The sequence below is a fragment of the Pholcus phalangioides genome, unplaced genomic scaffold (genome assembly GCF_987345545.1).
Source record: "Pholcus phalangioides strain wild (caught in Gottingen) unplaced genomic scaffold, Ppha-v1.0 ptg000039l_1, whole genome shotgun sequence".
Taxonomy (NCBI): domain Eukaryota; kingdom Metazoa; phylum Arthropoda; class Arachnida; order Araneae; family Pholcidae; genus Pholcus; species Pholcus phalangioides.
This window is the reverse complement of record NW_028301625.1, coordinates 706,502-727,894: the sequence shown is the minus strand read 5'-3', so window position 1 is coordinate 727,894 and position 21,393 is coordinate 706,502. Positions and strand designations below refer to the sequence as shown.

The 21,393-nt window shown below is 33.4% G+C and overlaps 1 protein-coding gene across 2 annotated transcripts in view; it reads left to right on the top strand.

Moving 5' to 3' along the window:
- LOC149065441 (complement C3-like) overlaps window positions 1-21,393 on the top strand; it is a 278,201-nt gene that overhangs the window by 159,874 nt on the left and 96,934 nt on the right. For both annotated transcript variants that reach the window (XM_089253977.1, XM_089253976.1), the window contains 2 exons: window positions 6,830-6,986; window positions 11,100-11,174. In XM_089253977.1, the coding sequence (XP_089110103.1) occupies window positions 6,830-6,986; window positions 11,100-11,174 (232 nt within the window). The remainder of the gene's footprint in view (window positions 1-6,829; window positions 6,987-11,099; window positions 11,175-21,393) is intronic.

The following is a 21,393-nucleotide window of genomic DNA, read 5'->3' as shown; positions in this document are numbered from 1 at the left end:
TTTCCCTTAAATGGAAGGAAAAAATGGTAAATTTTTTTTCCCCTTATTACATTTACATTACTTTACATTTTTTTTTTCAAATTAACTTCTTCCCCCTTACTTCTTTTTCTTTTTCTTTACAATCAAAATATTATCACCACATGCCTGCGGCCACCATGACCTTATCATGTTATATTGTGCTTGGTTTTTTTTTTTTGTGTGTGTGTTTTGTTTTCTTTTTACTTTCTGTTCACTCATGTTCTGTCAATTATTATTTATTTATTTATTTTTATGTTTATAAGTTTCATATCAAATTGTAAATTGTGATTGCCAGTAAGGGCCATTTGGCTCCTTGGTAATTTTTTTTCTCTTTTTTTTCTGTATTCCTCATTTCTGACTAATAAAGTATTGTATTGTAATAAAGTAAAAAAAAAAAAATTAAAACATTGATATTTCAATGTTTATCAGTTGCGCAATGTGTTTGAAAAACTGGAGTCGACCAAAGTTTCATTGTGCAGCTGTTCGCATGCTTTGTCAGAACAAATTGACCCAGAATTTACCATGAATAAATAGGTGGCTGCACGTCGAGTTCCACCTACACCCTATCCAATCAACCATCCAATGTAGGAGAGTGTGTGTGATTTACATTATAGTTACCAAAATTGACTAGGATTTATTGGTTTACAGTTTCTTCTATTGTTTCTTTTCCAAGTGTTCACGTTTAAAGTCTGACTTTTGCACAATGAAACTTGCAAAAATTTGGTCAATTCCAGTTTTTTGAACACATTGAGTGACTGATAAACATTGAAATATCAATGATGTTTTAATTTATTTTACTTCATTGAACCATAAAATAAGCATAACAAACTTTTGCATGTCAATTGTCAAATTTTAAGTAATATTAAAAAATTAAGAAAAATTTTCAATTTTGTCAATTTTCATAATCTTCAAGTACTATAGCGCGACCGGAAGACATCAACCGATTTCAAAATTTTTTATGTTGTTTTTCTTATTAAAGGAGGCAGCTTTTAAGCACTATAGCAATTTGAAAATAAAAACTTCATTTTTTTCAACCCACCCTAATGTACATCATGTTTAAGTTACATATTTTGAAGTTGTGGAAAAAGGAAATTCAATTTTCCTCCCATTTTGCCCAAAAATCCCGCCCAGGCTGTAAGTGAACAATTATTCCCTTACTTTATTATTCCCAATTTTATTAATCAAATATATATTTTAACATGCACTAAAAATATATATTTAGGCATAATGTAAGATGTACAGTACGCACAACTTTTAACCGAATGATGGCTATATCTTGGGTTCTAAAAGTTGTAGAATGAAGCGGTTTCCACCAAAAAATTATGGTTCGTAATTTTCTACCCGTTTATGTGTAATTTGTCTTGATAAATGTGAATTTGTCTTCTAAATTTTCAATGTAAACCCTTACCTTTTTTCTATCTTAAGTGATTTATCGCATTGCACTTATCCTAAAAATAAAATTCCATTGTCATAAGTATAAAAATGAGAGAGATATGAGTGAAAATGAGTTTGGGGATGCTCTCAACATTGAGAAACTGAATTTCTCAAGGTTGATTGCAGGGGGAAAAACACACCAAACAAGTTTTGAACGATAAATACTCCATATGCTACGCGAGTGCTTATATTTAGTGCTGCTAAAAAATAGTTTTTATTTTATGGAGGTGAAAAACAAACTTTTTTTATTACTCTTCATTTTAATGATTTTATATCCGTGTTTGAACGAATATTTATGCCATAATTATTTCAAATGATGTGTCACAAAGCAATTGTTTGTGACGACAATTTCATCAATTCAGAAAAAAAAATAAGAATTTTCCGTTGAACATTGCACTATTTTATATTATAATTTTGTTTCATTTTACAATTCCTCAATTTTTAATAATGCTAAAAAAATACGGATGAAACGAAATGCCGTGGTTTTAGCAGAGATGACTCTACCAATAGCCTTTACCCTAAACTTGGCGCATACTAAGATGATTTACGCTATTGAGAGAACTGTTATTTATTGATTATTATCTCCACAAATATTAACATCAATCTGATTGTATGGTATTAATTTGTGAATTCTTTGCACGTTATTATATTTACCATTTCAGCTCATGAATGTTGTCTAAGGAATGAAACCAATTTCTGAAATTGAATGAAGTAAAAATTAATGTATCCTTCTATTTTCACAAATTTTTAAAAAATATTTTTTAATAATTCATAACTCATATTTAAAAAAAAGCCAAATTCAAAATGAGTTTTTTTTTTTTTTTTTAAATTAAATGAATAACGTGATCCACATGTATTCCCAAGGAATCAGTATAATCCGTCCAGGGAATTTGTTAGTGATAGTAAACATTCATGCCCGAACCGGGATTCGAACCGAGACCTGCACAGTGAGAAGCCAGTTCCCTAACCACTCGACTGCCAGGCGGTTACAAAATTATGTTTGGCCCTTTAGAATCTATCATGTAAAATAAAAATCAATGAGATACCTATATTATATATCAGCAATTATGCTCAAAAACAATGTTTCTGTCATGTTTCTGTTTAACATTATGTCACTCATTTTTCAATAATTTATATTTCGCTAACTGTTTGTTCGAAATTGATGAAATTTGGTTTTTCGGCATTTCGTGAAATTCTAAATCTAAATATGGAAGAAAAAAATGGGGTTACCACTAAACTTTCAAAAGTTGGATCTAGTTTTAACATCTAGATGACCCCTTTAGAAAAAATGAACTTAATATACTTATGGAAGATCTTAAACGAAGAAGAGTGCCAAAAAATGCTACCTTTCTTTTTTTTTTACAATAAATATAACCCAAGATATCACCATCATTCGATTAAAAGTTGTGCGTACTGTACACATAAAGAATGTACACACGTTTAAATTAGATATTTTGTGGTTGAGGGGGGGGGGGGAAAGGAAATTCAATTTTCCCCATTTTGCCCAAAAAACCCGTGTTTTTTTGCCCAAAAAAAATGCTGGGTTTTTTCAACCCTGATTGCAACATATATTTATAAAGATGATGAAACACTTCAAAAGTATATGTCAGAAATGTATGCCTGTTCAATATGAATCGAGCCACGATGAAGTGTAAGCAGGTGGACCATGCTAATTATTATTAATTATTTAGAAATTTTGTCAATTTAATAAAAAGTAATTCCCTCTCAATATATCGTGTTAGATTACTAGAGCCCGGAAGTTCAGGCAAAATGCCGTAAATGCCATTTTCTGCCTATTTTCAAGCTTTTCTGTAAAAATGGTTTTTTTTTAACTTTTTCTGCCATAAATGTCTATTTTGATAGTTTTAAGTCTATTGGTGTCTATTTCAGAGGCCATAATATGCAAAACTTGAATATTTTGAGCATTGAGAAACAAAACAAATATTAGAGAGATATAGATGGCTTTTTTCTCAGCCAGAGATATCAAGGAAACAGTTATTTTCTGGATATTGTGCTGAGGTGAGCTCGGAAAGAAAAGTCATCACGTCTCCGCCGGGACTCGAACCCAGGCCCTCTTGCATACCATGCAAGGTATGCAAGAGGGCCTGGGTTCGAGTCTCGGCGGAGACGTGATGACTTTTCTTTCCGAGCTCACCCCAGCACAATATCCGGAAAATAACTGTTTCCTTGATATCTCTGGCTGAGAAAAAAGCCATCTATATCTCTCTAAACCATCCCACCCGAGGGCCATTTCCTGAAGTTAAGAGAGGCTACTAATGCCTCTACTTCAGCGCCTCACGACACAGTGCGTGAAATTAGGAAGGCAGATTCATGTGTCTCCAGTGGTGTAGATGGTAGCATGCTTGCCCGGTATGCAAGAGGGCCTGGGTTCGAGTCCCGGCGGAGACGTGATGACTTTTCTTTCCGAGCTCACCTCAGCACAATATCCGGAAAATAACTGTTTCCTTGAAAACAAATATTTTTTTTCGAATTCTCAATATTAAATTTCACATCAAAAAGTTAACTCCCCTCGCCTTCTAGCTCCATTTAAACATGAATAAGTGATCTGAGAGATAGGGAACCTGGTGTTGCAATGGATTAATTTTATTTTGACCGGATGGCGTTAGCATGGTCCCCACATCCTGCAGCAGGACCCCCAGGTTGGGATGTTTGGCGGGCCTCAAAGTAGTGAATTTATTGCATAAAAAAAGAATCGGTCTGCCCCCCCCCCCTCAGCTATAGCCCTATAGGCCCCACCCTTGTGGGGGGTCATGGGTGTTAGATGCGGTGTTTCAAAATGTTCTAAATGTTAGTTTTGCTTAAAAACAAACAAACAAAAATGCAATACTAGTATACTTACTCCATTTTTATTCTTGAATAAGATATAGATGTTACATGATGTGTGTTTTAAAAAATGAAGAATTTGAAAAAGAAATTTGAGAGAATGATTGAGAAGAGTTAGAGATGGGATTGATAGTGAATGATAGTGAATGATACTGAGACATTGATAGCTTTTAACTGCCTTTCTAATGATTTAACGTAAGCAAATAGTGGACAATGCCATTGTCCACCATTATGAAGAAAACAGTCAAACTTGTTCCTCTTTGTCAGCGACCTTCTCCCCACCCTAAAAGTTTAAATGTCTATGCCCATTCAAGGGAGTAAAGGGGTAATAATATTTTATTACCCATTATAGAGCTGGAGGCTGCCTAGTCCTTTTCAAACTGAAATTACTGTACAATACATATGTACCATGTAGTGTTCCTGGAGAAAAATAGAAAACGTGGGTTCTTGGGAGAAAAAGAGAGAGAAAAGTGGGTCTCAAAAAGAAAATTCGAAAGTTTTCAGTGCCTTTTCATATTTTAGGGCTCAGATTTGTGAGACTCTACTGTAACTGTGATTTCAGTACTTCAGCTTTTAAACATTCTACCTTGGGGATATTCACATGCACATACACAAACATTAGCACCTACCCTAATGGCAGCAGGATTTACATCTGCAGTTTGTAAGTTCTAATGAAGTCCGGTAAAACCCCAGCTGCCCGTGAAAAAAAAAAAGCCAGTGTGTGTGGCACTGATATTGAAAGGATTGCTTCTACAGCCATAATTAAAAAAAATTCAGATTTTAATAAATATTATTTTTAAATGTTTCCATGCTATATTTTAGGAAAGATAAGTAAATCATTGAATTAAAAAAAAAAGATGACCAAATGTTGGGGTAAGGAATTAAGAGAAAGAAACATTTTCCTAATAAATCAAACTTTGAATTATCCAAAACATCAGGGAAAGAATTTGAATTAAATAGGTAATTTCAACATTGAATCAAATAAGAAACTCAAGAGGAATTCCCAAAATTTAGATTATTTAAAAATTCGAATTAACCAAGTTCACCTATATATAACATGCAGGAACACCAGAACCTATCTGGTGATGGGACACTAATCTACTGAATGAATGAACGCCAGGGTCTCTGCCACCGGACTTATCCCGTTGCCGAGATCTCTTCCAGCCCAGCTTCGTGGCAGAGTCTGGAACAAAGTGAGTGTGTACACCTAACAGTCTGAGTGTGTAGCTAGTGTTGTGTATGATATTTCAGTGCTGCCATCTATACTTCAAATTGTGAGTGAAGTGTAATGATTGAATATTTGTAACGTTGTAGGCCTGTTGCTCTCTGTGGCGAGACTTTTTAACAGGGAGATCGGCTCGCATTCGCGCCTTGAAGTTGGCAACCACAAAAAACCAACTTCAGCCGACCACCACTGTGGGGTTCGAACCAGGATCCTCGCATCGCGAGTCCGTCACTATAACCACTCGACCACCACAGCGGCGACACTAATCTACTGATGAGAGAGGAAAAAAAAGAACATGATGGGTCGTGTGTGTTTAGAATTATGGCAGGTTTGCAATTTGCAAAATAGTATCATGCAAATGCTGCACCTGGAAGAAATGATAACACACTTTTGCCATTACAGCTGAAATTTGCCTACATTAGAAATGTTAACATTAATTGTGCATCAAAATAAATATCCCATTTTTTTGTGTAGATATGATCATCTAGCTCAGTGTTTCCCAAAGTGGGCAATATCGCCCCTTGGTGGGCGATGGAATGGTCCAAGGGGGTGATAGAACCTACTGATTTAACATAGGATCCTATGGGTTTACTTGAGTTGGGGGGCAATGAGAAGAAAAAATTTCTGATGAAGGGGGCGATGGAACAAAAAGTTTGGGAGACTATGATCTAGCTAATATGCACCAAGTTAATCTCATGCAAATTGAACTTGGCATTGTTCTGTTTTGAAGGAAAGTGCATCAAAAACTTATTATTTCCAATCTCCCATCAATAATAAGATTTTGAGCATGAATATATAAATTTAGGTTTGTTCACCACACAATTGGTTGGGTACTGTCTGCCACCATGTTACGTGTGTTGTATGAAATATTAATATATATATTGTGTCTACACAAATATACTATACTTTTAGCATTTGGCAACCAAATCTATCCAGTCTTATAAAACATTGACTCCAGTGCATGATGTGTATATTTGATTTGGTTACACCAAATCTACCCAAAGTTTACTATATGTGTCTCATCTTATATGAGATTGTATTCAACTATTTTGACTATTATTATGAGGAATGTGAGCAGTTTGTTACTACACAATTTTTTTTATGAAATTAACATAATGTATAGAGTAAAATAGAAAAATTTAGAGACCTTCATTCAGCAGTGGATTGAAAATGGTTGATAATGATGATAGTACATCTGCAATATATAAATTATTTTGCATGTGTGTATAAATATACTCAGATGAAATTCACGTATTTAAGAATATATATTTCTATATGTTTAGATTTTATTCAAAATAATTTTTTTAGGCTTACTGCTTATGTCACAAAAGTGTTCTGTCAAGCTAACAAACTTGTTCACATTGATCAAAACATCATGTGTAGTGGTGTTGAATGGCTTCTAAAAAGACAAAAGAAAGATGGGTCTTTCGTAGAAAATCATCCAGTGTATCATAGAACAATGATGGTATGTTTAAGATAATTCAATTTCAGTTTTACTAATGATTTTACTTTGCCATTTGTCAGTAAATTGATATCATGTACAGACACGTGATATCACTTACTCCACTCACTAACTAACTAACAAACAAACAAGGCTGGTCTGGCTGAAATTATTTGCCAAAGATGACCCAAGTCAATCTATAATTCACCACAAGCACCAAATCTCTATTTGCAACTTAAAAAGTCTGTAAGTTAAACTTCCCTAAGTCTGGGAGTATTTGTATTATAGTTTTTTACCATGAAAATAAAGTCTTGTAATATATGTAGCTCATAGTTTTTATGTGTAAGAAAAGTTATTGTAGTTGTTTGGACTATAATAGCACTAAAAAAAATCAGTGAATTCAAGATTTAATTGGATATCTTTTTGACTTCAAAGATATTACCAAGGATGAATAAAAAATAATAGTTAAAATGCCACTGTGCAATAGTGAAATGCCATTCAGTTTGAAAACATAATATTTAAATCTTTGCAAATTTTAATATTTTAATTATGATAAAAACAAAAGCAAGGGCTGTATCAATGCTAAATAATCAACTTGAAATGAAACTGCAATAGAAACTTTGTAATTCAGATGCCATAATTCATTATCCATCCACTTGTTGGGATAATTTTTTGAGTTCCAGCAAAAAAAGTGTTGACTGCTTTATTTCATGATGACTGTTTTTTAACACTTTCTTTTTTTGTACCATGTCTGTCCTGTTTGAAAACAGAAAAATCATTTCAAACATTCTTGTTTCATTTTGGCGCATTTCCAGCACTTATGTTTCTAAGTCATGGATATGGGATCATGAGATCCAGTCTCACTGACAAGGAAAGGGTCAGAAGGTGTCATCCTCAAAAAGCTTCGAAAAAATCACCACCAATTCTACTCATTTAAATATGCACAAAAATAACCGGCAGAATTATTATGGATCACTAAAAAAAAATTGTAAATATCAATATTTTGAATGGCAATACAGGCCAAGAATGAAATTAAAAATCCTGAAATCCCACAAACCTAGAATCTTAGAGTGACGCCATTCAAACAACATATGATTAGGTACAGCACAGATAAAGAAAGAAAGAAAAAAGAGAAATATACAGTGGAACCTCGTTTATACTTTGCTCTGTATACAGTTATATGACTTTCATGTTTATACGACATTTGGCTTCCGTCGCAATATGTTCCTATAAATTTAATGTTAAAATAATTCATTTATTTGCCGCAAAACCTTAATTACTCGAAGTTTTCACTTTGACTCGCACACTAAATCTTTTAAAAGATGTCCATCGAATGCTCACGATTTTTGTATGGTGAAAACGCGTTGCTGCAACATTTCTTCTTGCATATTGTCACCACAATAGCCATAAATTTTAGGATGATTGCTGATATATATGAAAATAGCCAGTGAGTTAGCTGATGGTCATTTAGAGAGGACTCTTAAGTGATTTGTTTATTGATTATTCCTGAGAATACGCAGATGCTATAAGTCCAAAAGAAACGGGTTTCAATTGTTTTGCCGGCCATATGTCCTTTCAGAATTTTTCTTCTCCCAATATTTTCAGCGTTATCCTCAAAGGGTAAGAAAGTCCACACATTGTAAGCATTTGGAGGGTACAGATTTGCCGATAAGAGACACATACATTACATATACACAATAAGTTCTTTTGATCATTTCCTGTGATTTTCTTTCGTTTTGGTGCTTTACTTGCTGGCTGTGTCAAATCTGCCATTCATAATGTCAACGAAATAAAAAGTTTTTCTTATAAAAAAAATAACTGGAAATTTTGGAAGAATTCAACGAGAATTTTAAATTCATGACAAAAGTTGATCTTGCAAAACAGTTGAATATCCCTGTGGCAACTTTGAAAACAATTATAAAGCAGAGAAAGAAAATCAAAGACCAAGCTTCTGGTTGCAAATCATCTACTGTCAAAAAAATAAGTCCAAGATGGGAAATTTCCCCAAGTCAAGAAGATTTGCCGCAAAAGTAATGTTCGACAAAAATTTTATTTCTTTAAGTGATTTGAAATGCATGATTTAATTATTTTTCCCTCAAATGTGTTATTGAAATATTTTTTTATAAGAGTTGGAGATGCAATTAAACACGATGAATTTTATAATATTTTGTAAAAGCCTGTGTGTGTGTGGGGGGGGGGGGAGGAGAAGTCATTTTCTTTAATTAGTCTCAGTTTAAAAGACTTACACATTAATAAGACGTTTTGTCTCAGCCTCTTGAATGTCGTATAAACAAGGTTCTACTGTTACTAGAGAGAGTTTCTACGGGAGGGGGGGGAAGCTAGAAAAGAAGTTTTTCATAGATATCAAGATATCACTTTGTAATTTTTAATAACTTTTTTGGCGGCTTTAATAATTGAACTCCGCTGCTAATTTTTTTGTTTTCGTTTTTATGTGTTTCTGGGTAAGATGAATGAACTTTAATTTTTTCTTAATTTTTTGAGGATGACACCTTCTGACCTTTCCTTGTAAGAGAACTGTTTTCTAGACAGAGTGTTGCCTCTGGTCAATCATGTGAAGAATGCTCACGGTTATGTCAAACAGATCAGTGTGAAAGATGAGGTGGTAGGGTAGATGCAGTAGCAGATGCAAGATTGGGTAGTTGTATAAGAAAGTCTCTCTTGAAAAACTTCAAAAAGTTTATTGACTGACTTAGTATATGCCCTATCACTTTGCTTGTTGAAATCAGCCACTGTGTCAAGGGCAGCTTGAGACAATATATTTACACTTGTGAGATATCTTTTGGTACCCTCAAGGGGTGGATGCATAGGAGGGTAATTCTTTTGTATTTTCCAACAGAGATCTGTGCTCTTCTTAAATGCAAGTCAGTAAGTTCAAAATGTTTTGATTTTTTTGGCAGCTTGATTGATCCATCACTTCTCCGATCAATCAACTAAGAAAAAAATAAAATGAGCATAAGCACCACAACCTCTTTTAGATAATATCTTTAAGAACATAAGCTGTTTGACAGATATTTAAAGAATTATGGTCATTTCTAAATCTCAGAACAAACATTGTGGACTTTAAGGAATTTTCATCAGGATCTTTTCATTAAATGTAAGTCTGACCAATCTTTAAAATTTCATGGGCATGAAACAATATTTACTTCAACAGCATCATAAAAAATGAATTTATCGCGAACAATAACATCCAATCATAGTATGCATTAATTTAAAAAAATTCTTCTCTTTTTTTAAAAATTTCATTTGCTACTGAGCGCTTTTTTTAAGGATGTATTAAAATCACTTTTTCTCACAAATTTCTGTATATAACTCTATTAGTTCATTTTGTTACACATCTTTTGTTTTTAATTGCAAACTTTCACATTCAGTCAAATTTCAATTCAATGATGAAGTTATTACTTTTTGACAAAAATTCCTGATAATCCAGTGTCTGTTCCTTGATTTAAAACCAACCATAAATCTTAGAAATGGTATTTTTTGTCTCTTCGTTACATTTTTTGATGTGGCATTTCTTTCCTCAAATAACTTAACAATTTCACAAATATGTGAATTTAGCATGATAATAATTGAACATATTTGATTTGTGTACAATTTGAAGTTCTCACAATGCTTCACAACATTTGTGAATCAGAGAGACTCTAAGGGTATCATTTTGACCTTACAAGCAATATCAACTGAAAATTTTGTTTTTGTGGTTAAATTTTCATTTGGAACTCTTGTGTGAAATGTCTAGATATCAGAAGTACTATTTATAACTGAACAATGATTGATATGAAAAATATTTATTCATTGTCAAGCTGTATGTGGTTAGTTACCACTGATGCAATAAATTTATTGTATTCTTTCTGTTCTGTTGTTGCCTTAAAGCAGAAAGCTCATGATATATTACAAAAACTAAGAAAGTGGCAAAATTGTTTCTTTGCAGTGAACAAATTTTTTTCTCAAATTATCTTAATTTTATCAGCAAAAAGATAAAACTGAATGTAGATGTTTATTTTTGCTATCATTTAGCAGAGTAGTTTACTGTATTGAAATTTGTTATTAATATAAACAACTGGGAAAGGTTCTTGATCATAAGATTCTTATATAGTCAATGTTTTTTATCCATCTTTCTAGGGTGCTTCTGAAGGACATGTTCCGATGACTGCATTTATTTTAATAATGTTGGAAGAGTGCTCGTGTGATGTTGAAGTAAAGTATTTAATCAACAAAATTTGAAACTAAAACATTATTGTAGGAATTGAAACTGAATATCATTATAACAAAAAATTTTGTGAAAATAACACCCCTTTTTTGGGTGCAATGCAAAAGTCACGAGATCAAGTGCATTGCACCTGGTGGGTATGTGCATGTAAACTTCTTAATTGGATAGAAAAACAAATGAGAACAATTTGTGAACATGCTTGTCCTCTCTCTAGAGTAAATCTTTATTTAGCCACGGATAAGTCAATAAACATGCCCGACCCGACCGAAGCCATATGGAAAACTGCTATTCACAGTCGTGACCATAATCCGGGTATAGCACTAAACAATACCAATTTGTAGATTGTAACTTAAAGCACGCATTTGATTTTAGGGTCCAGTCTCTGCCAATAAATCAGAATAGTATATATCTATACATATTATATTCTAACAATTTGTGAATATTAAACAGTTAAAAAAAAAAAATCAAATGTTATGATTGTGCCAATATCAAATTCTCTAATTCAGAACTAATATTCTGTATATATGGCTAAAGCTGCACTAAATATTTGTTTAACAAACTCTTTAACTTCCTTTCTTTTATACAAATTGAGAATTCCTATTTGACGTGCACTTAGAGTAAAGACATCTTGTCTTTGTCGACTCCAATATGTGCAGTCAAACAGATAGTGATCTGACCTTGCATCTCTAGTCTGACAAAAAATGCAAAAATTATCTCTCTTATGGTACCATCCCTGATAATAGGGTATGGCACCATGATCTGTGAGTATTTAATTCAAGAAAAAATCACCCTGTATTCTCTTAACAGAGACTTAAGGAAAAATTTATATGTTCTTTCTCTGATTCCATTGTGACTGCCATTTGTCCATTACATATTTAAAGATCTTTGTTTTTAATGTTCTCTTGGTCATCTTAACCGTTTCTTTCCATATTGTATTATCAGATGTTGCCAGTTTGGCCATCTGATCGGCTTCCTCATTCTTTGCATTACCCACATGGGCCTTGACCCAGTGGAAATATACCTGCAATATGTGTAAATACTCTAATATTCTCATTATTTTGTGCGTTATGTATTTTCAATGATTCCAACACCATCAAAGATGACGTTGAATCCATATAAGCATGTATTCTACATGCTGTATGTATGTCCAATTTTATACATTTCTGTAATAATTTTTCAATAGCTATCAATTCAGCATTAATGACTGGTGCATCATCATTTAATTTTATTAGCTCTTTATGAATGAAATATCATGTTATTTTTATAAATTATAAATGCACAACTCACCTTGTCATCCTTTTTCGATCCATCCGTATACGCTACATATTCATACTGATCAAACACATTTCTGTCCCAAAATATATTCTCCAATAACCAGGGTTCAATAAGTGGTCTACGAAATTCCTCAATTTCATGTGGTCTAATCTTGTTATAACCCACAACAATAATTTCACGTTCAACATATGCTTGATATGTCAAATATCTTTGTTCAGCTCTAAGATCTGCTGGAAGACATCCGGATAACACCTGTTATGCTTCCGTTGAAACTGAATCATAATATTGTGTAATCATTAATAACGATATACATTGTATTTGTAATAATTTTGTTTGCACTTAAAGCAGGTTTCTAAACCATGCTTCACAGGCATGTAATATCAATGTTTCTATTGTCTTAATGTGTATTTCCTAAACAACTTCTGGTCTTATTCCCCAAGTTGCTTTCACAATGTGTCTCAATTTATGAGAAAAATCAAATACATTTTCTCTCAGTTCCTCAAAATGTTGAAAACTTAATCTGTGATCCAACACTACTCCTTTTTTCATTCTTAAACAATAAATGGCTAGAAACAAAGCAAAATAGAACCTCATCTAGATTGAATAACATATATCAAGTGCCGAAAACAAATAAAATGTTATTCCAAAAGAGTTATAGATATACCACCCCAAAAATAATGAACCTGTAACATGCAATTAATCAGATAAATAATAACATAAGATCCAATTACAATATATTTATATTCTCAATAAACACTTGTCTTGACTCCATACTACAACAATAATAGATCATGAAACAACACAAAATAAATCATTCTAAAAAAGGGGGGGGGAATTAAAAAATATAACCATTTCTGGTATCAACTGAAAAATACATGTGATTATATGACCATACGTGTATGCTAACTGAATAAGTTTTTTATGTTTGTATTTACACTCATATATATGTGTGTGTGTGTTTTTCTTTGTTCAGCTAAAAAGGAAAAAAAACTAAAAATATAAAAATAAGACTAAAATATTTAAACAAGTAGTACATTAACAAGGCTGTTGCATACTCCAATTAACTCTTGAATCTAATTTATATTGACCCGCTGGAAGGACTTGTAATCCCTTGGGGTCACAGAGTGTCTGTGCCATTGTAATGGTTTTTTTTTCTTTTTCCCGGTTGTTTTGATTGTGTGTCTTATGTGTTGTGTTCAGTCCAAAAAAAAAAAAAAAACTAGCTAATGATTTACCTTTAATAGATCATTTTCTGTTTTTTTAATCAGACTGTTCATTTCTGTATCCTCAACATATAAAACTGTGTCATCTGCAAAAGATATGATGTTACCATTGAGATTTAATTTGCTTAGTTCATTTATGTAAATTAAAAACAGTATCACCCCAAAACTGACCCCTATATGGGACTCCTTTTTTTACTTCCCAAAATTTGCTAATTTCTTTCTCTATTATGACAGCTTGTCATTTATTGTAGTGGTAAGATTTAAACCATTCTAAGATATTTCCTCTTATACCTGCTGGATAAAGTTTCTCTGTTAGGATATTTAGATCCACATAGTCAATGCTCGTTTTAGGTCCAAAAATACTATTATATTAAATATTTATTTCTATTTATTACGTTTATCAAGACCGTTAATTTTAGAATTGCCATTTCAGTATTTTTGTTTTTCTGAAAGCCATATTGATTGGTTGCAAAGAATTTTTGATGATTTAAGAAATTGATCAGTATTGTATTTCATGCATTGTTCTAAAACGTTTGAAAAAATTGGTAGAATCGAGATAGATAGGTGTTCGTGTCAGTGGAATCTCCTGTTTTATAAATAGGATGTGCAAGGGAATTTTATAATTCAGAATAAAATACTCCATTTGTTATTGAGGAATCAACTAAATCCTTTAACACATCCATGTGGTAATTGGAAATTATTTTCATTATTTTCAGCGTAATTCGATCATAACCACTTGCTTTATTTTATTTAATTTCTGCCACAATTTGCCTCAGTATATGACTCAGTTTCAAGGTAGAACATGGAATTTATAGAGATGGCCGAAGGGCCTACTTGTTTTATACAAGTACAAAAATCCTCATTTTCTTTATCATTATTTATATTTCTTATATTTCATGATTAAATTTATCTGCAAGTTCTGTTTGGATTTTGAAAAACTGGTAGTGTCTTTTTTTTAAATCGTTTATTTAATACATTTTTTCTAATAATTTGCCATTGTAATCTTTTATTGTTTTCGCAAGCTTTTTAAACCTCTCCTGGAAGTATTCTTGTTTTACCTTTTTTACATACATTTTTAAATTTTAATAAAACTCATTTTCATATAAAATTATGTGTGGATTTTTTTTGTTTTTTGTGTAATTTTTCCTTGTGGTTTATCGTCAAGTATTTTTTTAGATATCCATTGTTTTTTATTTTTCTTAGGGTATTTTTTGGTAGATTTAGTCCAGAGATTAGTATTCATTGTTATAATATCCAAGAGATGTCCGTATTTATTTTGTACCAAATCATTTTTGTGTATGCAACTGAAATTTATTTTTGATATGAATTGTTTAAATTTTTTATAATCTGTTTTTGTTATTTCATCATCATCATGATTTTAATTCCCTTCTTGTTTATCAAAAAAGGTAGGGGCGTAGCCAGAAACTTCGTTCAGGGAGGGGAACCACTTTCATTTTGGGGGGGAACCAAAGTGATAGAACAATAGATTTTGCCATCTTTTTCCCTTTTTTTTGGTCATTTTCTCACATTTCGGGGGGACCAGACCTCCAAGTCCCCCCCCCCCTTCGCTACGCCCTTGGAAAAAGGTTATAATTCCTAACATTAAATAGTGGTCAGTGATATCAGTGTTAAATACTGTGAAGTTGTGTGAGGTATTCCGTTTTGTTCTGTAAAAGACGTGATCTAAATGCATGTGTGACTTTCCTTTGTTTCTATTGTTATTTTTTGTGCAGTAGTTCGAATCCATTTATGGCCAAATATTGTGATGTTTTATTAGTTTTACTATATAGATCAATGTTCATATTGCCAACTATTAATATGTTACTTTTTAATTTTTTCATATTGATTTATAATTCTTCATTAAACTGACTAATTGTAAAGTATATGAGTGTGAATGACACAAAAGCAGAATATGATGTTCATATTCTGTGAAGTGTATAAACAAATCTTATGCTGTACTCAAATTAATATGGCTTTTTTGTTTTGATTTAATTTGTTTATTTATATTACATAATAACTCCCCCTGGTCTATTGTAACTTCTACAGTTTGTATAACGATAATAATCACTGATATGTTTGTAATTTGCTTTGTAATAATTGAATTCTGAATTTTCATCCATCCATATTTCACTTAAACAAATTATGACAATTTTTTCATTTAAAGTTCTTAAAAAAAATCAGAAGATTGTTAAAATTTGTTCTAGGGCTCTTTATGTTGATTATTAAAAATGTAAGAGATCTGTTTCTTGTGTTACAACATTTTATTACCTTTCTCAGTTCTTGAATTTTCTCCAGTGGGCACTGATCGCCAATCACATCTGTTTTTTCACTTTCCATTGTCTTTAAAGATTGGGTTTAGTCTCTGCACACACACAGTTGCTCTTCTGAATATATTCTAAATGTTTTCGATTTCTCTTCTCTTCGGAGGAATATCTTTCCATCTTTTGCTCCATAACCAAGTCTGTTTTTGGCTTGTCTTGCTTCATAGAACAGTTTCTTATTTTCTGGTGTGAGATGTTCGTTAATGTATACTCTGTCGTCTTGAAAATCTGGATTTATTTTATCAGCTGGTAGACTCTTGCCGCTTGGCTTTTTCCATCTCGACAATCTTTGATTTCTCAGTATGGAACCTAACGATGATTGGTTTCGGCTTGCTAGTGTTTCTTGTTGGTGCTCTGTGAGCATTTTCTATCTCTGTTGATTCTTGTATTTCCAGGATTGTTTTCATTGTGTTCATTATTTCATTTATATTTTCATGCTTTGTTTCTGGGATTCTGTTTATCTCTATATTATTTCTCCTAATTTTTGTTTCCATATCATTCATTCTCTGTCTCAAATCTCTTACTTCCATTTTTAACTTTTCATTTTCAATTTTTGTTCGCTTAACATCAATATTAATCTGCTCCATTGACATTTGAATATATTTTCAATTTTTTTTCCCACCGTCCTCCATCGATTTAGATTGGAATTCTATTGCTTTCACAACCTCCTGCACCTCTTTAGTAAGTTTATCTTGCTTTTGGGTGATTTTATTTACTGTTTGTTCCATGGTGTTTTTGCATTTGATATTTAAAAGCCTCAAGCATTTTTTGTATTTTTTCCAATTGTTTTTCCGTATTCTCTTCATCTCCAGAGGCCCAATATGTTTGTTTCATGCCTATGTTGGCATGGTGCCTTTTAAATTAGAAAAAGGCGTGATCAACTAATCCATCAAAAAATGTATTAAATAATTTCTGGAAAACAAGTCCCAAACTCGTTGACATCGTGTAGGATCATGGGCACCAATGGCGATTCAGACTGTAGAACAGACGATGACACGAAACAAATGAGCAAATATTTTAAACTACATAGGCCTGTGAACGAATAGTGGGTACACAGTTTAGGCACTGTTACTTCCGCAATAGCCCTTACCAAAGAGTATTGTATAACAACAAAAAAATACACAAAATTTTTACTAATACGAAAAAAAATTGAAAAAAATAAACCCTGACCAGAGCCTCTGTCAACATAGGCACCAGAACCTAAGGGCTGAGGCCATTTGAGCCCCCCCCCCTCCCGAATAAATTTTTTGAGGAAGCCGAGCCTCCCCAATAATTTAGGAAAAAACTATGCAATTTACCCTCCCCTCTCCTGTGTACGTGTCTAAGTACCGTATTTATGAGCTGACCAGCGACTTTCAGCCCTCCCAATGTTTTCTTCATGTCAGCGCCTCTGCCTGTCACTCTCCTAGTTTCTGCCTAAGGAACGTCTTAGACTATGGAACATTAAGGAAAATATTATCTGATTCTAAATGAATTAACCATATTAATGGTTAGATTGAATCTAACCCTGATTCTAGGAGCTATAATTGAGCCACAAGAGGGGGACTCTAGGCTGTGTAGCTTATACGGAAGCACATGGAGTGCCGAATCAGGGATGAAGGGAAAAAATAATTACAAAAATTAAAAAAATATATATATGCAAAAAAGTTTTTATGCAAAATTTCTAACTATGAGTGTACTGGACTGAATGATTTGCAGGGAAAACCGATTTTTGACACATTTCATCTGGCTGGGAACACAACAGCAAGTTATCTGGGTTATTTTACTGGTTCAGGTTATATGCCAGAGGGATGCTGAAACTGTCTTGCGTGGGTAATAATAATTAACGATAAGATAACACCCCTGAGACCATGTAGTTGATCTGCTGATGACTCATAAAGATTTGCACATTTTTAAGTTCATGTCGTTATTCTATAGAACTTGGCTTTTGGCTTATTCTTAATGTGTGCGTCTCATCCAGACTTGACCCGAGGACCTCATGACAATTAGATCTGTTTACAATTTGCGACAGTTAGTATGTAAATTGATAGGTGGGTATTTTTAGTCGGTTGGGAGAGGCTTCAGACAAAATTCTCACTTTGCCAAAGAGGTCTCTGATGCTGTTAAAAAGGCCCAAGTTCTTACTTTACAGAAATTGCACGAAATCTCATTCCAAAAACTCAGTATTAATGTGATCCCTAGTTTGCAATATTATTAGTTTTTCTGCATTTGTGCCATCCTTTTGATTAAGATCTTCAACTACACAATCAATCCAAAACTCTAGGATTTTCTGCCAGATGCTTGATGTTGGAAAAACTATACACAAAAAATAAACAAAGGAAAAACATTTCAATGACATTTTGTGGTGCACCTTTTCTCCTGATGCCCTAAGCACATGCTTATTTTGCTTAATGGTTAATCCAGCCCTGACTTCCTTCTACCCTGTTTATTCTCCTATGTAGAACAAGAGAGAGAATGACTAATCCTGCAATTCGGTAGAAAGGAATTTCTAGATACCATGGCTATTCAGCTGAGGCTGTATGTACCTAAATTTGCAAAATCATCAATGTGTTAAGAAGTTCTGTTATAGCTCAGCTTCAATTTGAAGTTTTGGCACTTATTGTATCAAAAACTTGACCTCCTAGAAGGGGCTACATTTTTACATGAAACAGGTGTTTGGAAATTTTAATTGCATTGTTGAGTGATCAAACATCGGAGCTTACTCATCGTTTACTTGATCTTGATTTTTTTTAATGGATTTTCTATCTTTAACTTCATTCGTGATTTCTCTTTAAGTTGATATTGATTTCTTTTTAGCCCTTACACTGGCAATGGTGAAATATCTAGTGTAACTTGATGCCTTTCATTTTGGCGATCTCGAAATATCTTGTTTTCTGAAAACCCTCTCATTTTGGCAATCCCAAGCTCATGTGGTTGACTGAAGTTGGTTTTATGCAATTACCGACTTTGAGGCGGGAATATAAACTGATCTCCTGATTAAAAAGTCTCTCCACAGAGAGCAACAGGGCCACAATGATACAAATATTCCATAATTACACTTCACTCACAATTATAAAAATATAGATGGCAGCACTAAAAACTAGGGCTGGGAATCAATTAAAATTTTTAACTGGTTAATCAAAAAGTTTTAATCAATTAATCGAATTATTAATAGAATATTTTTTTGTGACCATTTTTGTTAATAGTTGCTATAAATATATATTTCATTCATTTCACAAATTATGCAATTTGGTAGATGCATGGGTGGAGATACGGGATCATGGGGTCATGGGGGGGGGGCAATGCCCCCAGCATCAAAGGTAAAGCCGACTGATCTAATGTATTTGCATATATATGAATTGATATCATCATCATGCCCCCCCCCCCAGCAATCATCGTGCCCCAGACTTTCAAGTCTATCTCTGCCTATGGGTAGATGTAAACAAATATAGGAATAGGTTAAGAAATTGAGGCTACCCGATTCAAGCAATTTAGTATGCGGAACATAACCTGTAATTTCTTCTTTTGGATCTGGTAGTTTTTTTTTTTTAAATTGGTTATTTCTAGTTATTATTCACTGCTTTTGAAACTACTTTCGATTATACTGTTGCTTGTTTTTTTAGAAACTTCTTCCGAATGGTACTTGTGAGAAGATGAACTAATGCTTCCAAGAATTAAAAAAACTGTTATTCACAATGGAGACAATGCATTTGGTCGTATGGGGCCGTTCAAGTATTACGTCAGCAAATGTTTAGCCATTGACCCCCTACCCGCCCTGGTCAGCAAAATTTCGTCAGCACTGCCCCTTACCTCCTAACTCATATTGGTGGGATCAAAAACGTATGTGGGAGGGGGCATAGAGGGCTCGTGCGCCTCCCCCAGATGAAAAAAGAAATTTTTTTACTGCAAAAAATTAAAAAAAATTAAAATTTCGAAAGAAAATACCATTATATATGTGTTATTATAATCCATTTCTGTTAATTTCTATCCTATTTGAAGGGTAAGAACTCAAAATTTTTCTTTAGAAATTCATTGCGACCCATGTATGGTAAACCTTTGACCCACAGACCAAATGTGGCCCTGAAGGTTATCTGATGTGGCTTGCCCCCTCAAACCTAATTATGTAAAAATGAACTAAGTGGCACATTTACAAATCGCTTAAATGACCCGTGGCACAATTCCAGAGCATTTAAGTAGCCTGTGGCACATTTTCAGATCACTGAAGTATGCCTCAAAGATCACTTTCACATTCAAAGATCGCTTAACTAACCTGTGACACAGTTCAACAACATATAAACAATCTGTGGCACATTTAGTGATCCCTTGAGTGACATGTGGCAAAGTTGTGGAGCACTTACGTGGCCCCAGTGTGGTTCTACATCACTCAAGTTACTCTCTGAACATTCCCAGATTACTTAAGTGATCCATGGCATAATTACATATCTCTTAAGTGATACGTGGCACAGTTCCAGAGCTCTTAAGCGGCCCTGACGTATTTCCAGAGCTCTTAAGCGGCCCTGACACATTTCCAGAGCACTTGAAGGATTCCTGAAACATTTAGAGATGACTAAAGTGGCTCTGTAGGGGACTTATAAATAAGGAGAATGTTAGTTCAGGTGCCCAATAACTATCGAAAGGTTTTTTACGTTTTTGGCTCACTGAGTATGATGCCATTAAGAATATTTCATGTCTTCATAAAGGGTTGTTGATGACATAAGCATCATCCAAACTCCCTTTCTCATCAGAAGTCAGCAAATCGGAAGCCCCTTCCCCCATCGATGCTGACGTAATACTTGAATGACCCCTATTCTAAAACTCCCAAACTGAATTTGAAACTGAAATCATCAGTTTTCATTGAATCTAATTTGATCAAAATATTGATTCAAATATTTTTAAATATGGCCACTTATCCAAAATATTCTGCATAAAACATGATTTATAAGACATCTAATTGGTTTTTATTTCAACAAAAATCAAGTCAATTCACAAACTTTTAATTACAATTTTAATCGAATTGATCAACTCGGTTAACTCAACTAAAATTTTTAACTGCGATTAGCAATTGATTAATTAACTGACTCGATTAATCAATTAATCGGACTAGCCCTACTAAAAATTCCAGCACAACACTAGATACGCACTTAGACTGTTAGCTATCCACTCACACACTTCCAGCACAACTCAATCAGTAGTAAATTGCTGATGGTGTAGATTAGAGTTGTGCTGAATTTGAAAGAAAGAAATCCAGAGCTCAGCTAACACTGTACAAAGAGCTTTGCCTGATAGCTTATTTACCTCTCCTCCCCTCCTGTCAATCAACTACCAGTGGGTGGAGTCAGCTTACTCCAAAGTTAAATAACAGAAGAGAGAGGCTGGGTTTTTTTCCCATCTTTTCAGAGTAGTATAGG